The sequence below is a fragment of the Rhinatrema bivittatum genome, chromosome 11 (genome assembly GCF_901001135.1).
Source record: "Rhinatrema bivittatum chromosome 11, aRhiBiv1.1, whole genome shotgun sequence".
NCBI lineage: Eukaryota > Metazoa > Chordata > Amphibia > Gymnophiona > Rhinatrematidae > Rhinatrema > Rhinatrema bivittatum.
The window spans coordinates 70,107,236-70,128,181 of record NC_042625.1 but is presented as its reverse complement, the minus strand read 5'-3'; the positions used below and the strand labels follow the sequence as shown (position 1 = coordinate 70,128,181).

Genomic DNA, 20,946 nt, shown 5'->3' with positions numbered 1-20,946 from the left:
AAAAGGGACGGGAATGCAGGAGTACCAATATTGCTAACCCAGGACAAAAAAAAAAGATCTGAATTGGGAACGAAACACAAAAATGAAATCAGAACAAACTCCTCCCAGCCCGCTGCCCATCACGCCAAGATTATTTATAGCACATGTCTCCAAGCGCTCCGGCAGCCAACCAATCAACTTCGGTGAGGGTGGGCCAAGTTCGATGGTAAAGCCACGCCCCCATGTGAATATACCTCGGGCGGTGGAACAAGGTGAACGAGCCAATGAGAACGAGCGGTAGGAAATCGTGACGTAACTCTCCGGAAGGGAGCGTAAGGACGCGCAATCTGTCCAATGCCTGTGGAGAGCGGGCATGGTTATGATGACACGGGTATGACAGCATGAGGCTTGCCTCCGGGCTATGCAGATGAGACGGTGGCGGATGGGCGTGGATTTAAGTTGGTGGGGTGGAGAGGGTATGAGGCGGGCGTGACTATGTAGATGACGAGTAGCGTGTGGGGCGTGGTCGTAGCTAAGCGTGAGAGGCGGTAACGATTTGATGCGAGGGGCGTGGTTATGCAGATGAGGCGGCGAGCGCTCGCTGCGCAAGCGGGCGTCGTTATGCAGATAAGGTATGACGACATGATGGGAGCGTGGCTATGCAGATGAAGCGGTGACAGCGTGCTGCTGGGGCTTGGCTGTAGCCTGGCCGGGAGAGCGGGTCGGGCGGGCAGCAGCGGCGGCGGGGATGATGCGCGCCTTCTCCGTGAGCCCTCCACCGACGGGACCGGGGCCTGGGGAGTATGGGAGGCTGCGGGGATGGCTGCAGGGGAGCCTGGCCGGAATCTGCGAGCTGCAGCTGCTGCGGGAGCGCCAGGAGCTGAGGGTACGGCGCGCGTTGCGCCTTGGGACGGCTGGAGCCGAGTCTCCGCTGGAAGGAGCGGAGCAGCCGGTGAGTGCTGGGAAGGAAGGAGGATGGAGTCAGCATTTGGTAGTGGGAGAAATCCACAGCTTAAGATCTCGCATCTCGTACCTCCCACCCTCGGGGGGAGGGGGATTCTGTTTTCTTCCCTAGAATTCCTCCCCACCTTCAGGGACTCTGATTCCTTCTCCACTCAGGGAACCTGCATGCTCTCCTGGAGGCGTCCATCTCACTCTCCTCCTCTGTGACTGCATCCTTAATCCTCATCCGCCGCCGGCCAGGACACTGTATTACCACCATCTCCCCAATCTGACTCTCTTGCACCTTGAATTCTGCATTACCCACCCTGCATGTGCCTCCCCCAAACCCAGGAACCTGCTTTGCTTATTCTCAGCGCGCCTCCTCCTATTCTAACCCCAGGGACTGTTCATCCATCCCCCTATCCAGCGCCACTTCCCCCTGAAATCCTGCACCTTTTTCTTCCTTTCCTAGGTGACCCTGCTAATCATCAGAAATATCACCCAGCCCCCAAACTCAAAGCACTCTTTTGAGCGTTACTGTTGTCGTTTAAAGGGAGGGTGGCTGCAATACATACACAAAACCCTTAACCTAATCACAGGAGCATGTTCCCTCCCTGTCCTTGACACCCAAAGACATCCTCCCTCTCCCCCAAATCTGGTCCCCCTACCCAAAAATAAAGCAGGGATATGTAGAGGAATCACCTTCTGCCCCAAATTCTGGCTGAGGGCCCAGCCTTCCTTGCAGCTCCCGCAGAAAGAATTGACAATTTATTACATTCTGAGCCTGTTCAGTTTTGGATTATATTTGGGTATGTGCAGGGGCAGATAAAGTATAATCCAGTTTTGTTTCCCACAAAATTGGGATGTAGGGGGTTTCTATAGCTTTATCTTTTGATTCCCCCCTCCCCCACACACACTTAACCCTTTTGTCCCCTCACATATCCTTCATAGAAATATAGAATATTATGACAGATAAGGACCGTAAATCTAGACCCATTCCATTCTCAGTGCCATGCTGTAGACCCCAGTTGACCTCTGGCTTTCCCATCACTTCATCATCACTGGGGATCTTCTGTGCTTCTCCCAGGATTTCTTTGTCTCCACCACCGGCACCAGGAAGTTGTTCCGCACATACACCACCCTTTCTATGAAGAAATGATTTCTGATCTGGCTCCTGAGCCTCCTGCCGTGGTCTCTTGCTCTATAGTACTGGAATGGAGGAGTAGCCTAGTGATCAGAGCAGCAGGCTGAGAACCAGGGTTCAAATCCCACTGACACTCCTTGCGCCTCAAGTATAAATTTAAGGCTGGGTTTTCCTAAGGCTTTTACCCATTCTGTGTCTGTGGGGAAATACGTCAGTAAGCCCTTAGCCCTCCTGGGACAAGGAAATCCCAACTGCAAATTGCTTTGAGCTACCAATGAGAGAAGGCACGAAGTAAATCTAAAGAAATAACATTAACATTCTTTCCTCGGGAAAAGCCTTGCTTGATGTACATTATTTTTACCTCTGATCTGAGGTATTTAAGAAACATAGAAACAGAAATGATGGCAGAAAAGGACCAAATGGTCCTTCCAGTCTGCCCAGTAAGCTTATGGTAGCATCTGCTGCGCTGTGTAGCTTACCCCTTGCTTATCAGTTTGTAGAAAAGTCAGGGTCCTCGTTGGTTGCTGTTTGAATCTAATTGCCCATTACCCCCGTGCTTATCAGTTTCCCACACGAGCCCTCGTTGACTGCTGTTGAATCCAATTCCCTGTTATGCCTTGCTGTGGAAACAGAGCGCAGCATTTGAGTTGCATCAAAGTATCAGTCCTGTTGGTTAAGGGTAGCAAATTGCCCCCATACTTGTTTGGGAGTCTCTGTCATCCCCTCTATAGCTCTTCTTCCCAAGGGTATCCATATTTAAGTCCTTAAATCTCTTCTCGTATGGCTTCTGGTGTAGACCCTGCAGCAGTTTGATGGCTTTTCTCTGGATCACCTCCAGCCTGGTCTCCAAAACCAGACCCAATATTCTAGGTGTGATCTCACCAACACTGTATAGAGGTCTTACACCCTCCTTTTTTTTTTTTTCTGCTTGTTATTTCTCCCTATGCACTCTGTCATCTCTCTGATGTTACCACTGCCTTCTGCTGCTTTGTTATCTCGAGGTCTGTAGGTCTCGTTCTTGATCCGTACACGTCCGTGTCTCACCTCCTGTCGTGGCCTGTTCCTTTGCATTTCTGCACATCTTTGCACTGAATTTTAATTGCCAAGCCCTTGACTGCTTTTTGATGGCTTCTTATTCTCACTTCTCCCTCACTGGTGGTCACTCCCTCTTTTGTTTTTACATCTTAGTGTCTTGTACAAAAAGACACTTTTCCTTTTAACTCGTCTGCGATACTGCTCACAATGATATTGAACAGAACAGGCCCCCAAGACTGGTTCTTGTGGCACTCCACAAATCACTCTAACCTCTGAGTGATCTCCCTTTACCATTGCCTCAACCAGTCGATCACCTTGGGCCTCAAACCCCAAGCAGCTCAGTTTTATTAACGAGCCTCCTATGTGGATCCAAGTAAATCCACATCCAGTGCCCACCCTTGATCTCATTCTCTAATCACCCAATCAAATAAATTGATCAGATTTGGCCGACATGATCTCCCTTTGGTAGAGCCTCGGATCCTGCCAGGTCCTGGATAGTTCACTTTCCATTCCTTCACTAGAATCTACATTAATTTTCCCAGAACCTCCCTTGTTACCATTTTTGTGAAAAGGGACACCATTGGCCCTTCTCCAGTTCCTCGGAACCTCTCCTGTTTTCAAAGATCCTTCAGCAGAGCTGTCAGAGCCTCTCTGAGGTCCCTTAGGATCAGAGGATGCATTTCATCCCACCCCATGGCTTCGTCCACTTTCAGTTTTGCTAGTTCCACATAGTCCTCCTGATCTGAAAATGGTGGTATCTGCCCCACTCCCCTAAGTACCTCTGCCAACCATCGGGTTCTCTTCCCCCTCTCTCCCCCCCCCCCCCCCCCCCCGTTTAGTGTTTAGCATTTCTGTTTTTCCCATATCCCTGCCACACGTTCTTGCTTTTCTTCTCTCATACTTCCAGTCCTTCCTTTCACTTGGCACCTTGCTCTACAGGTTGAACTCTCTTCTTCTGCTTGCATCTATGTCAGCCGGAGCACCTTCCCTGCTTCTCTCAGCTTTATTGGGGATTCTTCCCTCTGCTTCTTTTTTGGTATAATTAGAGGCTCATTTTGCAACACTGTAGATAATCTGCACATGCAAACTTTTTAATCAGCGGTTTTAAGGCAAAGCAAACGTATGCGCATAAATATTCTTAGAAAATGCTTGAATACATGTATAGATTAACTTGCGGAAAGTTATGCCTCCTCTTAAGTGGCTGTAACTCATGCAGATTGAGGTACTTTTTGATTTTTAAAGAGTATGCGAGTAAGTAACAGCTCCCCCACCACCCCAGTGAATGCACCTCTACAATTTGGGTAAGAAGTCACTTGCATCCTTCTGTGTGTGCAGCGCTCCGGTACCGGGGTCCCGCGCAGCGCTCCGGTACCGGGGTCCCGCGCAGCGCTCCGGTACCGGGGTCCCGCGCAGCCTTCTGTGTGCGCAGCGCTCCGGTACCGGGGTCCCGCGCAGCCTTCTGTGTGCGCAGCGCTCCGGTACTGGGGTCCCGCGCAGCCTTCTGTGTGCGCAGCGCTCCGGTACTGGGGTCCCGCGCAGCCTTCTGTGTGCGCAGCGCTCCGGTAACGGGGTCCCGCGCAGCCTTCTGTGTGCGCAGCGCTCCGGTACCGGGGTCCCGCGCAGCGCTCTGGTACCGGGGTCCCGCGCAGCCTTCTGTGTGCGCAGCGCTCCGGTAACGGGGTCCCGCGCAGCCTTCTGTGAGCGCAGCGCTCTGGTACCGGGGTCCCGCGCAGCCTTCTGTGTGCGCAGCGCTCCGGTAACGGGGTCCCGCGTAGCCTTCTGTGTGCGCAGCGCTCCGGTAACGGGGTCCCGCGCAGCCTTCTGTGTGCGCAGCGCTCCGGTAACGGGGTCCCGCGCAACCTTCTGTGTGCGCAGCGCTCCGGTAACGGGGTCCCGCGCAGCCTTCTGTGTGCATAGAGCTCTGGTCTATTTTGCAAAAGCCAATTGAACACCTAAAACCAGATTTTTCTGCACGGAAATGGGGCCCTTAAAGACTAACATTGTTGTACTTTTCCAGCTTCCTCTTTGAAAGACTGAAGAGGTCCTTTTATTTCCTTTGTTAACATAGAAACGACGGCAGAAGAAGACCAAGCGGCCCATCCAGTCTGCCCAGCAAGCTATGCACTCTTTTTTTTTTTTCCCTCTTACTTGTTACGCTTGGCTCTTGGTACCTTTTAGTTCTATTTCCCTTCCACCCCACCATTAACATTAGCAGCCTTTACTGTAGCTGCTTTTTGTTAACTCACTGTTTCTCTGCTTCCCCCTAAAGGGAGCCCCTGCCTCCATTTAAACAGTTAGTAGTCCTGAGGTCCAGGGCCATTGGCCTTTGTGTGGCCGTCTCTGCTTGGACCCTTCTCTTAAGCTGTACTTATCGGATAATCACTGCCGTTCAGGTGACCCCCAGCAAATTCCGGGTCCTGTTCTCTTTTGTGTCCCTGAAGGGAGGCCCGGGCCTGGCTGCTTGTAACAGATTCCACAGCTGGGATGCTTCGAGCAGCGATCTCCGGCAGATTCAGATTTCTCCCTGTCGTCGTAGTGCTAGGTGCATCATGGAGTAGATCTCTGCTGCAGATGGGGAGTGCCAGCTCCCTTCTTAAAGGTGTGGCACGGTGCATCCACCTTACCCCAGGCCTCTCCCAGCATTTCTGTTGCCTTAATATCATTTTTGTAATGTAAAATGCTGTTCCTCCACTTTTCCTTGCCTACTCTGTCTATCCTGACAAGACCGGAGCTGGGAAAGACTATAATCCTAGTCGGGGGTGTCTCGGCAGAGCCTGTCATTCCTGGCCCACACCTCCTCTCACAGCTGCACCGACCGCTAGTGCTCCTGGCCTGCATCAGCTTCTAGTGCTCAAGGCATCGCTGAAAGTGATGCATCCTGTCCCTAAAAGTGTAGGGGCTCATGGGCTACTTGTCCAGGATCACCTGCACCTTTAAGAGGGTGGACTTGGATGGACGTGGCGTGGCCGTAACATTGCTTTGCCTCCTGCGTCAGTCTACCTCCGATCCCAGTCATGTGACCTGCTGGGCCACGTTTTATGGGACAGCTCCACAACATCTGGATCTGCCTCTGCCATTAAGGCTTCTGAGTCTTTGACTCGTATGGCCCAGACTGCAGGTCTTTGCTCGTGGCCTGCCGGGTATTCCTCTTCCTAGCCTCGTACCTGCTCCCCTGTCCTCCATGTTCTTTATGGACAGTCTTGTGAGACACGTGTTTTTTTTGCATTTTTCACCACTCACTTTATGCGGTGTTTGGCGGTGACAGACTGATGTAATCAGCTTTTTTCCCCGCCACCCTTCTCATCTAGTTTAAACTCTTAGCAATGTATGATCAGACCGATGCAGGCCATCTGTACAGTACAGTCCTGTATCCTTCCACATATGGCCCCAAGGTATCCAAACCCCTGCTTGTTACAACAGCTCTTCAGCCATGTATTCCCGATCCTGCTGCAACGTTGCCTCTCCTCCCCTTATCATATGTAGTAGCATAGTAAATGATAGCAGATAAAGACCAAAATGGCCCGTCCAGTCCTCCCAGTTGAGATTCCTCCACATTGGGTAGATGCACGTACAGACTCCCAGCTCAATCCCAGCTTTCCTGAACTCGCAACCCTTTCCCTACACCACAGTCCTCCATAGCCATCCTCAAAGTGCCCAAGGTGCATTGCAATGATGCCCTCCACCCCCCCCTCCTACTAGTGGGCCATCCTCAGCTTGATTCGAGGCCAATGCTGCAGTCCCTGCCTTCTGACTGAGATCCTCTGAATTTTTCTCTCTTTTTTTTTTTTTTTTGGCCTAGAAGTTTTCTCCTGGTCGTTTGGCCTTCCAGCTCCGTCAGAACCGGTCTCTGGTGGGCCATGGGCCCGGGGATGTTTATTCTCTTATTCTAGATCCCCTTCCCAGTGCCCTTAGCCCAGTCCCTGCAGTGACTGACTCGGGCCGGATACCATGCACCAGGGCTCCTTCCGGATTTGGGCTGTCGTGGGTCCCTGCATCCAGCCACTCGCTGTTGACTCCCTCCACCTACACGGGCTGTCAAGGCTGACGGCGGACTCAAACTCCGGGCCTCCAGCGTCTATGGTCCAGGCCTCGGTGCTTCTCTGTTAGACTTTGGAAATGGAAACTTTTTTTGTTTTCTTGCTGTTAAGTTTTTTTCTCTATGGCTTTTCCTTCCGCGTGCCCAGCCAGCTCAGTCCTGACGAAGGCCTTTTCACTGAGGACTGAAAACCGTGTGTGGGGGAAGAAAGGTGGCCAGTGTGCACTCCTTTAAGGTGTTATCAGTGCAGCGTGCGAACCGTTTGCATTATTGCTGCTGTGTGTGCTCCTTTGGGTAAACTGATGCTTTTTCAGGTAATCCCATTGAGCAAAATGAAGTTCAGGCTTCAAAAGCAGAGGTCCGGTGGCTGAAACCAGATTCCCTTCTTCGGCTGCTGGGGGTCCTACAGGGCTCAGCGCTCCCTGGGCTGGATGTTTCCCTTAAGCCATATTAGTCGGGGAGAGGGAGAGCCTGCTTTAGGGTAAGATCGGAGAGCTGATATTTTATGATTCTTGGCTTTTCGGTGTCCCTAGTATGGAGGTTTAATAGCTGCTGCCAGTGATGTCTCTAATGGTGTATGATAAATGCTGTCTCCCTCTGGCTTTGTTCTCTGCTGCATCATCGCATATTGAAGTCTGAGGTCTCGGCCCTGGGGCCTTGAGCTCCCTCCTTTTATTTGTGCAGGGACTGAGCCTGTCGATAGAGAATAATTGGGAGTGGAGTCTGGCCTTGGGAGATCTCCCTGACAGAGATGGATCTCTGTTTTTGCTGCCCCTAGGCACTGTTCTATAGAAACACGATGGCAGAAAAAGACCATATGGCCAGTCCAGTCTGCACAACTAATTTAGCTTTACAATTTCCATCACGCGCTCAGAGATCCCCTGTGTTTAGATACTGTGTGTGTGTGTGTTTTCACCACCTCATTGGGAGGCCACTCCTTGCATTCACTAGCCTCGCAGTAAAGAAACATTGGAGATATTTAAATGTCTCTATCCTCTTTCCCCATCTCACCTTTCCTGTACGGTGTTCGTGTTTAGATCGTTAAGTCTCTCCCCATAAGCTTTAGAATGAAAACCACACTGACCATGTTAGTAGCCGCCCTCTGGACAGATTCCATCCTGTTTATATCTTTTGAAAGTGCGGTCTCCAGAACTGTACACAGTATTGCAAGCGAGGTCTCACCAGGGAACTATCACCTCCCTTTTTCTGCTGACCATTCCTCTCCTTATGCAGCCAAGCATCTTTCTGACTTTCACTGTTGTTTATTCACCTATTTGGCCACCTTAAGATCATCAGATACAATCACCCCCGGATCCCGCTCTTCCTTTGTGCTTAGAAAAATGGCACCTCCAATACTGTACCTTTCCCTTGGGTTTTAGCATCCTAAATGAATTACTCTGCGTTTTTTAGCATTAAATCCTAGGTGCCAGACAGACCTTAGACCATTCCTCGAGCTTTACTCGATCCCTCGTGTTTTTCATGCCTTCCTGGCTGTCCACCCTGTTACAGATTTTGGTATCATCGGCAAAAAGGCAAAGCTTTCCCGACAACCCTTCTGCAATGTCTCTCCCGAAAATGCTGCAAAGAATCGGGCTAAGGACTGATCCCTATGGCCTGCTGCCCCACTGACCTCTGACTCCCTGCCACGGATCTCCAGTTTCCCAATCCTATGAACCTCTGATTCCCCTGCTTCTCTTCTGACGCCGTTTCCAGCTCTGTCCTGACCCGTGCTCCTGCTCCTAACCCCCGCCATGATCAGAAATGAGTGAGGCGGGCCTGGCAGGGTCAGGTCCTGCGAACGCATGCCTCCAACCTCGCTGAATTTTAGGTCATGGTGCAGGTAGAGCAGGAGCTGTGAGCTCTGTAGAGGGGCAGTGAGATTAGAGGTCCATAGGGCAGAAACATGGGTGCCCCCAAAATTGTGCCTATTGGGGAAATCCAAGCCTGCTCCCCGGAGGCTGGCACTGGAGGGCGAACACTCATTACTCTCTCAGCATCTGATGTAAGATCCCCGGGTAAGGTGGCTCACTTGCCTTCCCTCTCAATGACTGTATAGGTTTTTTTATTATTATTATTTTCATTCACTTTTTAAAAACGGATTTTCTCAATTTCATTTTGAGTTCAGACAGGGATGAGAGACCTTTTTTGTGTTTGCTGTAAGCCGTCTGTACTGATTGCATGTTTGCTTCTAGTAGTGCCCTGGTCGGTGCCGGCAGTGGGAGCTTCCTCCCAGCGGTGCCCTGGTCAGCACCAGCGCTTTGAGCAGAATCCCGGCAGTGCCCTGTCCGTGCCAGCCGGATTTCTTTCTGCCTGTGCCTCCAGTTCCTGGCTCTGCTTCTCTCTGTGAGAGTCGCTTTAACGCCTTATCACCTGCCGCCTAGAGACAACTGGACTCTACCGGGGTGAAATCGCTGAGAGAAGCGGCTGTTTTAATTAAATATGCTCCAGGTTTTTAGGAATCTCAGGTTAACCCCGTGTAAGCTCCTCGCAGGCTTTCTGGTGCAGCACACGCGTTTCCGTTTGGTACGGGGTCTTGTGGCTTTACCCCGGATTGCCTGGGGTTTTTGGGGCTCACGGACGGTACCAGGCCCTCACGGTCCCTAATGGCGGCGTTCCAAGGTTTGTCAGCTGAGCGATGCATCCTGGAGCCCTTTTGAGGGGGAGAATTGGTGCAGGATGGGGAGCTCTCCATACTTCGGCACAGGGAGTGGAATGGCACAGTGGAGTTAATGAGGCGGCCAAATGGCTAACTATGATTTGCATATGGATGGAGCGTGCTGTACCAGACTGGGGGCAGCTGGAAGAGCTTCAGCAGGGGCTCGGAGTCAGCCCTTTGGATTTTGTACCAAGCACATAATCCCACCGAAGTCCCATTCAAATTGAGGGATTTAGCAGTAACCTCCAGGGCAGACCAGGAGCTCCCAGGAGGGGGAGAGAGGTGGCCCTAGGGCAGAGGGGAGCCCCCAGGACCTACAGGGGGCTCCAGGGCCATCAGGGCTCCCAGGAGGGGAGGGGAGTGCTGCCAGGAGGAAAGTGATTATGGCAGTCTGGGGCTCCCTGGAGGAGAATGAGGGAGTCCCCAGAGCGAGGGCCCAGAGCTATCGGGGGGACCTCCTCGAGCTCCAAGACTCTGTGTGAATGTAATGTACGTGCGATCTAAAACATGAGGAGGACAGGCAGGGATGCCTTGCCAGGTTCAAGTGAGAGAGAAGGGGCTGAGCAGGAAGGAGCGAATGCCCTCCAGTGGCAGCCTCCGGGGCGAGACACCCCCCCCCCCCCCCCAAGCCCATCCTCCTCATTCTCTATTGACAAGCCCCGCCCCCTCCACCGATATGAGCTCCTGCACGCCAGACCCCAGGGCCAAGACCTCCGCCTTCAATATCTGACAATGCGGCATCAGAGAACAAAGAGAGAGGGTGGAGCGACGACGTCTCTCACAAACCGCCCAAGGAGGACGGGCAGGGACGTGGCCCCGGACGGGTGACCCCTGGTTCTCCTTCCTCGGGGAGGGTCGGCCAGCTGATCCCGGAGCGGTCTTGGGTCGGGTCCCAGGGGGACGTGGAGGGAGCCGCTCGCCACCTCTCTGAGCTGCATACCGGGGGAGGGTGGGGGGAGTGAGGGCTCTTCGCTTGTAGCTGCAGATGGAAGCTGGTTCTGCTTCAGGTGGACGTGCAGAGGAGGAGGGGGACAGGAGAGCACAGGGTCAGTGACCCACCATCTGGAAGCATTTTATTGCCACAAAATATGAAGAAAAACGACAAGCTGCAGGGTGAAAGAACCTTTTGATAAATTGGGGGGGTTTTTCTTAATTGTATGGGGGTTGTCTTATGATTTTTTTATTTTTTTTTAATTTCCCATAAATGTGGGAATAATTTCCACAAATAAAAATGTGCATATTTTTGACTTGGAAAACTTAAAATGCGACTGACCCCTGGAAGAGAGAGGCGGAAAAACACAGCAAAAGAGAGAGATCAGGAGCCAGGGGGAGCACGAGGGGAGGGGAGGGAGAGTAGGATATGGAGGATAAAGCAGGGGGAGACAAAGGCGTGCAAGAGAGGGATGAGGGGGAGAGGGCAGGGCAGGAGATGCAGGAAACACAAGAGGAGAAGAGGTGGGGGAAAGGATACATGAGGGAGGGGAGCCCAAGAGAAGGGCAGGGAGAGAGGGAGCAGTAGAGAGAGGCAATGGACGAAGCACAGAAGTGGCAGAAAGTGAGTGAGAAGGGGATGCGTTTGGATGGAGTTTACAGCTGTTTGTAGTTACTGGGAAATGCCTTAAACTGACCTTCTTTTCAGGAAACTGCACAAGGGCTCTCAAGCCAGAGGTTCACCCTCCAGGTCCCCCTGTCCCTCCTTCTGGACCTCTTTCCTTATCCCTCAATCTCAGGACCTGCGGGTCTGGCTCTGTGTGTGTCGACGGGTCTCGCTATTGATCTGGGTAGGGTGCAGAAGACATGTGGACGTGCCTTTCCCTGACAAGGCGATCTATGGTCCTACCAAGCTGTTAAGTCGCTTTCCCTTCTTCCCCCACTGCTGCCATAAGCTCCCCAGAGAGCTCTTATAAATGGGAATCATTCCACTGTTTTTTAATATCCCGAGACATTTAGCACTGGTTGAGGCTGTAACCCAGAAATCCAGTTGCTGCCTGCTCTAAATCTAGGTGGGAGAGACAGATAGGCCTCTGCCTCCTGCCCCACTCCCGAGTCAGATCTAAGTGGGGAGGTATAGCTACCACTCTGTTTTCTCCCCCACCATGTGAGAGCCAGGTAGGAGGTACAGATACCCTTCTGCATCCTGCCCCAGGATGTCTCTTGCCTTGGAAGTGATCCTCCTCCTTCTTTGTGCTTGTCTTGGTCTTCGGGGTGGGGGTGGGTGGGCTGGTGAATCTGCAAGGCCAGCCCCGCCAGGCATTGTCTGTGCCACACACTCATCTGTCTGGAGGACAGAGGTCACCCAATGTCCCGACTCCTCCCACAAGGCAGGGAGAGGACTGATCCTTCCTTTCCATGGTTATTAGGATGTCTGCTTGGTACATTCATATATATAGAGAGAGAGAGATTAGATAGATATATGTCTGTATCATTCGTGGCGTAAGTGCAAGGCAGGTGTGCAGTTGAACATGTGCTTGTACTATAGGGTTATGATTCTTTGTGCATGCACACGAACTAGTGGCATGGACACGTCCCTTGAAAAGAACCAAGGGAGTAAATGGGGCATTGCCATGTTGCTGTTAGCCACAGCTTTCTCTCTCCCTGACTGTGTCTTTGTTGGCGCAGTCTTCCCACCCCCTAGACTAAGGGAGAGTTACTGGTTGCATCTGACTCTTGATGCACAGCTCAGCTGGTGATACTGGCATTGGTCTGGAGTTTGTTTAAAAGTACTGTGGAAACCGGGGAAGGAAGAGGAGGGCTATTGGTGGGTGGAAGGGATGATGCAGAGGAGAGATACAGGGAGAGGGCTGGATTAATATTGGAGGGAGCAGTGCAGAGTGACGCATTGGTGAGGGACATGACCCAGGCTGCCTCTTGTGCTCACCTGCAGGATGCCCGGACGGAGCGGATGTGGGAGTTGGTGCAGCGGGTGGAGGACTTGCGGCTGGACGCAGAGAACAGTTGCGGCGAGGTGGTGGAGACGGACAGCTGGCCCAGCTCAGGTTAGTGTGACAGGGGTCGCCCCGCCCACAGGCCCTCTGTATCCTCCGAGCAGCAGGCGCAGCTCTCCTGATTATCAGCCTGCCACATACCCGGCCTTATCCCACTCTCTTTTGATTTTTATTCTTAGGTCTCCCTCCCCAATAGATTTTTCACTTTTTATTTTTGCAATAAAACGTGCATGCTCCGTAGTGGAGATGAACTTCCTTGAGACCACCTCTGCAAAGTAGCAGCTTGATGAGCATCCAGCATTACCATACAGCTGCCTTAGAAGCAGAAAGTAGTCCCCCCATTAAAAAGGGATATATATATATATTTTTTTAGTGGGGGAGGGTGGGCGGCATTTGCTGTAGTTCTCGGCCCTTTCTCTGGCGGAGCGTCTGCCCTCCGACCCCTAGACGACAGAAGGGACCCAGCTCCTGGCGGGAGTGTTCTCGGACACAGGGAACAAGAATCACAAAGTAAGAAAAGTGTATGTGTGTGTGTGTAACATATATTTCAAGTAATGCAAAGTTATTTTTCCTGCTGTTTTTCTCTGAACCTGTGCTGCAGATATGAACCCAAAGCAGGGAGAGATCGTCACAGGCTCTCATTTCCCATACTCTGTGTCGAAGGTCAGCGGTTGGCCCTTGACCTGCCCTGACCTATCCTCCCTCCCCCCTTCTCTGTCTGCCAGGGTCCTGCAGGGATTTGACCGACAGGCCTGAGAATGGAGGTGATGGAGACTCTTTTCTTCACTGTAGTGGGAGCCTGGGAACGGGGAGACAGAGACAGACACGATGTATGAAACAATACTGTGCTTACCGAGAGCAGAAAATATTACAATACGTATCGAGGGGGGGGGGGGGGAGGAAGGAGTCGGACAGGATCCCAGAGAGAAAGGAGACCCTTTTGTCGTCTTGCTGGAGTCTCCGTTTGGCATGTCAGGCCCTGTGCAGTGGTGGGGCCGGGTACCTGGACTTGGGTCAGCACAGGAAGGCTCGTGGGTGGATGGGAAAGAGATGGCATGGATTGTCTGGTTCCTCTTTTTTGTCATGTGGTACAGCTTTTTGTGGCCTTCGTGCTCACAGAGAACTCCACATTCTCTCCGTGGAGGCCCCGCCCTTTCTGGATATTGTTGCAACTGGCGGGCTCTAGGTGGATGATGCCTACCCCACCATCTCAGCTTGTCAGCTGGCACCCTCAGCCTCTCCTCTCTCTTTGTAGGTTTCTGCGAAAGTGCCTCACCCGTGCTTCCCTCTGAGTCGCCCGCCTCTGTGTTTGGAGAATGCTTTTCCAGTTTCCCCTCCGTCGCCGGCTCCTATTCGCGGATTGGTCACACCGAGGCCCGCATCCACTTTGCCAACGAGCGGCCCAAGTCAGCAGGTAGGTGGGTGCGCTCCTGGTTGCTGAGATCCGAGTGGCTGGGAGTACTGGGCTGAAAGGGGAGCCACGCGTTTTTTGTGTGCGAATCGAAAGTGAGGCGGCGGGGCAGGGAAAGAGAGGACAGAGAGATGGAAATCGCGAGAGACGGGGGGCCGAAATGAGAGACAGAGGGAGAGAGACAGGAAAGAGGCAGACGTAGCAAAAGAGTGCGTGTGGTTGGGCAGGAGAGGAGGTGTTTGATTCCCTGGAGATGGGAGAGAGAAACATGCAGAGATGGGTGGGGGGCTGTAGATTGAGAGAGATGGACGCCTACCCCAGTCCCCCACAGATTTCATTGCTTGTATTTCTTCCTGCAGGAGACCTGGGCCACGGCGAGAAGGACGGCAGCGGCGGTACTGCCCGCATCATGGTGCCCCGGTCTTTCTCCGCCCCCTACTCCAGTTCCCAGGACTACACCTCCGACGCAGCACCCCACTACCAGGCCCGTGGCGCCAGGGAGCCCTTCTACCCCAGCCCGCTGCACGCCGTCACCTTGCAGAACCTGCTGGCCTGTTCTTCGCCGCTGCGGGGTGCGGGTTACAAGGATGCCTCCTTTGCTGCGTATCCCGAAGGCGGCGTGGCAGCGGCCACGGAGGACATGGACGCCTACGGGGCCTGTCCGTCTGACTTCCAGTTCTTCCCTGGCCCCTCCCACTGCCGCCGGGTAGAGAACTACATGCTGGCGCTGATCCACCGTCGCGGTCAGCCGACACGATCCAGCAAGCCCCCTCGCACCAGCCTCAACCCGGAGCCCGGCAGGGGCCTCGCTCGGCAGAACAGCCAGTGCAAGCGGCCCCTGGAGCTGCGGGGGCCGCTCTGTGAACGAAAGTACCCATCCCAGGGCGAGAGAGGAGACACCCCCTCACCGGGAGCCTACGAGAACAGTGGTGGCGTGGCAGGCAGGATCTGGGCTTCCTGGGATGCTGGGGCGGACGCGGTTTCGGCCACTAAGAGCCCCGTGACTTCTCAGGCCTCGGAGGTCTTCAGTCCTCCTCACCTGTCCTTGAAGAAGCCACCAAAGCTTCAGGCTAGTGCGGCCCACCTGAGAGCCGCCTCCATGGACCATTACCCACCATCGGCCTCCTGCCCCCTCCCAGACGGTCGCGGCTTTGACTCTCCCCTGAATGAGACTAATAGCAGCCTCCCCCAGCCTTTCAGCCGCCACGGCGCGGGGGCCCCCAATCTGCACTCCCCTGCCAACGAGGGGCGGCCCGGGTATGAGCCGTGCGAGAAGCGGCCTCCCCTGATGGCCATGGAGGAAGAGGAGGGAGGGGCCCAGATGGTGAGCGCCCAGTACATTCCGGCCCAGGTGGCCCCCCGCCTGCAGGCAGCCCACCGAAATGCCAGGAGGAAACCCCCGCCTCTCTGCAAAGGCCGGAGCGTGGAGCTGTCGCCCGAGCACTGCCCAGCTAATGCCAGAGAGAGGCAGCGAGCCGGGGCGGTGGCAGCGGCTCCCAGAAAGTGCCACTTCACAGAGGAAGAGGGGGACGGGGGCAAGCGGGGGGGGAGGAAGGGCTCCCCCCGGGGCAAGAAGACCATCCGCTCACAGTCTGAGAACAGCCTCTTGAACAAGCACGCAGCCCCGGACAGGACAGCCACCAAATACCACACCGTGGACCGGGAAGAAGTGGCCCAGAGCAAGCCGGCGCAGCAGCGCCGCCAGAATGCCGCTGCGTACCGGAAGTGGCGATCCACAGCGGAGATCTGTCGGGATGAGGCGAGCCCCAGTGACCCCTACAGGGCGCCCAAGCGGAGCAAGAAGCTGGCCAAGGGGCTCGCCCCAGGCTCCGTCTCTCCCGGGCCACGCAACCTCCTGTATGGCTACACGGAGAGTGACTCTGAGTTCTCGGCCGACTGCGGGGCCGGGCGGCAGGCCCCCCCCGTGTGCGAGCCAGAAGACGAGGTGAGGGGCTTCGCCGCGCCCTGCTACGGTGAGAGCGGATCCAGCCTCAGCGAGGCCGAGTCCCCGGCCTTCAGCTCCTGCTCCAGCGACACGGACGAGAGCGGGGGCCTGGTGTGGCCCCAGCAGCTGTCTCCACAGGTGGTGTCCTCCACCGGCCCCGGCAACAGTGGCGGCCAGCCCAAGGTCTTTGTCAAGATAAAAGCCTCCCATGCCCTGAAGAAAAAGATCATGCGCTTCCGCACAGGCTCCCTGAAGGTGATGACCACCGTGTGACATGGCCCCCCCCCCCCCCCCCCACACACACACACAGCTCTTCCGATGCCTGTGCACCCCATCCTTCACCCAGCTCCTAGTCATTCCCTCCTGAGCTCAGGAAAGAGACTCTGTCCTGTCCCCTCTTGGAGCTAAGGCACTACACCAATGCCGCGTGCCCCATAGGTGCAGGGCCTGTGCATGCATTTCTGAAGGCGTAGAAGTAAAAAAACAAACAAACGATCGATCATTTAAGCAGCTTACCGCTAGTGTCAGGTATTTGCCATTTTATATTTGTGTGGATTACATTCTGCTTCTTTTTTTCATATTTACATGTATGTGTAGCAGTAGTAACCAGCTGTTAATGGATGTGCAACCTCTGCTCCCCTCTCCTAATCCAGCCAGTGGTGCTGTAGAACAGACACCAGCCAAGCCTGGGGCTCTAGCCTGGGGTAGGACTGACTGTCTCCTTGGAAGACAGGCCTCATGGAAAAGCCATTGAGCAGCTGTGAGAGCTCAGGGGGATTGGGTGGGACTTGTCTAGTGATGCGCCATTCGCCTTCCCTTCTCTGAGCCAGGGCGACAGCTCTGCTGGTGTACAGCGCACACTTAGGCCTCCCCCTCCTCTCTCCATCAACAACTGCAGTCCTGTCAGGCTTCCGTATCTTACCTCCCATGGATCTGTCTCCTTCCTCTAGGAAGTCACTGAACCAGGCCTCTGCGTTGACTGGTCCCATCCACTAGAGCCGTGCCCAGGTGCTGGTCCTTCTGACGTTTTGGCCACATCTTCCTTGATTTGCCACTCCTTCTCTTCTTATCCAGCTCCTTCTCACTTTTCCTAATGAGAGCCCGTGTATCGTGCTGCCAGAAGCAACTTCTGGGCCCAGGTATGGGGAAGGTCTGAGTCTGAGGAGAACACTCTTCCAATCTTGGCGCTCTTCCCATGCCCTTTTGTCATCTACTTCAAGCCTCGCCAAAACTAGCATACAAGCGTGAGGCTTCTGCTGCAAACCCACTAAGACTTCTGTATCCTCATTTGTTTCTCCCATATTCCAAGCTTTCCTACTGTGACTGCTTCTAGTGACATGGCTCACACGGTATTCATGCCCAAGCCTGTTTTATAGCCTGGACTTCTGATATAAGCAACCCAGCGACCAGTGAGAAGGCTGCGGTTGCTATTTTGCATTTGTGTACGGTTGGGAAATGGTCGAGATGGGGTAAGAACCAGTGGCCTCTGCTGTCTCTTCCCAGCTCTTTGGAGCTCTTCTGGCACCGTTTATGCAGGCACTCTGGATCGGAACTTGCACTTCTATTGTGAAGGGAAGCTGCTTTGCTAGAAGAGCTGAGATGCGGTCCCAATTACAGGGACTTAGCCTGCATGCTCACTCATTTTCCATTCCAATTTCAACTTTTCACTCATTTCAACCACTTGATGTGCCATTTTGGAGCAAACAAGACATTTCCCAGTTAGGACACAACATGTTAGTCGTTAAGACGAATAATGGGGAAGATAGGATTGTCCTCTTACCCAGGGTGTTCCAGTCCTGATTTGGCCCCATCGCATGCTTGGAAATGTAGCCCTAATTCTCTTAATGGAAATCAGAACAACTCCGTGCACACATTAGGGGAAAAGCCGGATTGGCTCAGCCTCTTCAGGTTGACTTGGGTGAAATGACAGCCTTAATGAGGAAATGGAGGGATTGTCTCTTAGAATGGGGCTTTCCAAACTTGGCCTAGGAATTCCACAGTCAGTCAAGTTGTCAGGATTTCCAGAGTGAATATACATGAGATAATTTTGCATGCATCAGATTCCTAGTACATGCAAACTTATCTCATGCATATCCCCTGTGAAGATCCTGAAAACCTGACTTGCTGTGAGATTCCCAGTTTTTAGAAGCCCTACCTTAGAGCAAGAAGCTGTTTCCTGTCTGCCCCTGATCTTCTGTTTTCTCCTGTGCTATGGTTCCTTCAACTTAGACAGGAAGTGACACGAGCTGGACAGGAAGTCCAGGAGAGACAAAGGAGATATACCAGATGTCAGCCCCCATGTGCTTTTTTCCCTGCAAGACTGAATCCTGGGCTATATGTGTATCTTGTAATAACTCTTAAAAGAATCCATGTTCCATCCATCTCCATTCTGAGGCATTGGTGTGATTTGGACTAGGCAGCAGTCATAAAGATTATCAGAGCTTGGGGGGAGAGATCTTTGCTTTTGTAGAAACCGTCCCAGTTTAGTCTTGGAAACACTACCACAGAATTATGTCAAAGAAATGCTGGAACCTGCTAATGAAATGCTGCTGCAACTCTGCAGCCGACTCCAGTGCTACAGTATGTCTGCAGTACCTGTGCAAACCGAGGATCCAGTTGCATTACCTGCCCTGGATTGCAGCACTGAGATGCCTGCATGCACTTCCTGTGCTCTATCAGAGCACCAAAAGCCTGCACTAAGACATGACTGCGTTACCTGTGCAGTATCACAACGCTAAGATATAACTTGCATTTCCTGTGCCGGATCACAATCCGATGGCATTAGCATCTCAGCGCTACTTGCGCTGGCTCACAGCCCCGAGCTGCAGCTGGATCACAGGACTAAGAATTCTGCACTGAGATATGCCTGCATTACCTGCGCTGAATCACATCATAGAGAGACGCCTGCATTACCTGCGCTGAATCACATCATCAAGAGACGCCTGCATTACCTGCGCTGAATCACAGTAGTAAAAGACTTCTGTCTTGGAATGTGCTGGCATCACCTGTGCAGTATTGCAACACGGAGATGCGACTACATTGGATCTCTTTCCTCTTTTTGCAATACAGCCTTGGTACCCTACAGAACACTAGGCTGTGACACACATTTTGCTGGGGACAGTATTGTTACCACAGTAACCAGAGGATGCTTTTTCCCCCCACACAAAAAACACAGCCTGCTGCTCTGCACGTTTTCCCAGAATAGCACAGCAAGGTGACAATAGATGCCTGTCTCATTTTTAGAAAGGGTGTTCTCCTTTCCTTTTGCCAGCCGTGTTCTAGGAGTGGGTTTGACTGGGAGGATTTGGAGTGGAGGGAACGGCTTGGGCCCAGATGGCTCGATTTATTCTGGCAATGACTTTTTTAAAAATGTATTTATTTCCATTTTGTCTCATTGTCTGCACAGGTGGTGCCCAGGTTCCCGCCCCTCCCCCCCCCCCCTGCAGCTGTATATATCCTGTACTGTATAGAAGGAGGTTTTCTGGTCTGTAATTTCCGTATTGGCCCATGTAAATAAAACTCTTTGCTGTGTTTTATCAGGGCTGGGCTGGGCTGAATGCTTTTGTTGGTGGTCGGAGAGGGAGGGCAGGGAAGAGGTTTACTAGAGGTACCTGCTCTGGACACCCCAGAAAAGCTTTTTTATGGGTGGGTGGGGGAAGCAATTTGTTCTTTGTAATTTCTTGTGCACAGGTGCAGGGAGGGAAGGTCCTGCTACCCCAGGATAGAAGGGGTGGAGACGTGTGACCTCGGACTGCTAACCATCCTTGGACGGTGTAAGGAAATCCACCGGGGCACCTCTAACCCTGGCATCGTCAGATGCTTATGGAGAGGCCCATTCTTTTTAAAATATGCTGGGCTGGGTGGACACGTTTTATTATTATATTCTTACCTTACAGAGCTTCAGGGTGTTGCACCTTGAGGGAGATGTGAGCCTTGTCTGTGAGCTGTTGTAAGAAATGTGAATTTGTAATTCCCGTGCGTTGCTGCCAGCACTTGAATTTCTATAGTGTTATAATCTAGTTTTTATAGACCCGTGGAGGAAGGCAGCTGGGAGCACCTCCTCCCTGCCAACGTCTCAGGGGGAGGGGGTGGGGGAAAATACAGTGAGAGTCAAAGGGCAAGCGAGTCCATAACAGGCAGAAAAGAATTACAGGAAAAAAAAAAAATCACTTCTAATTACAAGATTGAGTTTTTTCACCGCTGTCGTGCTGTACACTCCTCGGGAACATTTTATAGCGAAGAATCGCAGACTAATAGGCCTGCAAGGAACAGGAGCAGTGCTTCTAGGCCATTCTCCTGTCTCCTATCTAAACCACCCCAGACATGTCTGACCATCTCATACAAACTACCCATAACCGAGATCCCACCACCTCCCTGGAGATCTCATTCCAGCCCTCGGCCAACCTCGCATTAGAAAGTTCCTCTAGTGTCTAACCTCAGTCTCTGCTATAAATCTAAGCCCAGGGTTTACTGAGTCAGCAGGGTCTGTCTTCTTTAATTGAGCGTCCTCTGAAATAAAATGGTCAACTTGATGGTGACCTCCAACCACCCTCAGGGACCTGCGTTATCTACGGCCATGCCTGCTACCCAATGCAGCATTCCCCCCTCTCACCAAAAGAGCTCCAGCCAACGCCATCCCACCCTGCCCCTCTGTATTTAAACAGTGCTTTGGAGACCTTCCCTTTAAGTACAAGTCATAAACGTTTGCTTTGGGTACAGGCCTCTTGGCTTGAGTCACATACATTTCTTTTCTGAAGTCAGCACAACAATAAATATTTTGCCTTGTTTGTTTTGTACATATTTGTTCAGCTATGGTGTGTGGTGATGTGGTCTTTGTTTTGGAATTGGGAAGA

General features: G+C 52.8%; 1 protein-coding gene across 3 annotated transcripts; it reads left to right on the top strand.

Annotated features, from left to right (window-relative positions):
* Positions 1 to 300: 300 nt before the first annotated feature.
* Positions 301 to 20,275, top strand: DACT3 (dishevelled binding antagonist of beta catenin 3). Of its 3 annotated transcripts, none has more exons than XM_029571401.1 (4): positions 301 to 370; positions 12,677 to 12,788; positions 13,993 to 14,151; positions 14,508 to 20,275. In XM_029571401.1, exons 1-4 carry the CDS (start codon positions 353 to 355, stop codon positions 16,364 to 16,366), a joined length of 2,148 nt encoding a protein of 715 aa, XP_029427261.1. In that variant the 5' UTR covers positions 301 to 352; the 3' UTR covers positions 16,367 to 20,275. The 3 variants fall into 3 exon arrangements, with proteins under 3 accessions (XP_029427261.1, XP_029427260.1, XP_029427262.1); XM_029571400.1 differs by lacking the exon at positions 301 to 370 and adding an exon at positions 622 to 931; XM_029571402.1 differs by lacking the exon at positions 301 to 370 and adding an exon at positions 10,773 to 10,905.
* Positions 20,276 to 20,946: the final 671 nt, after the last annotated feature.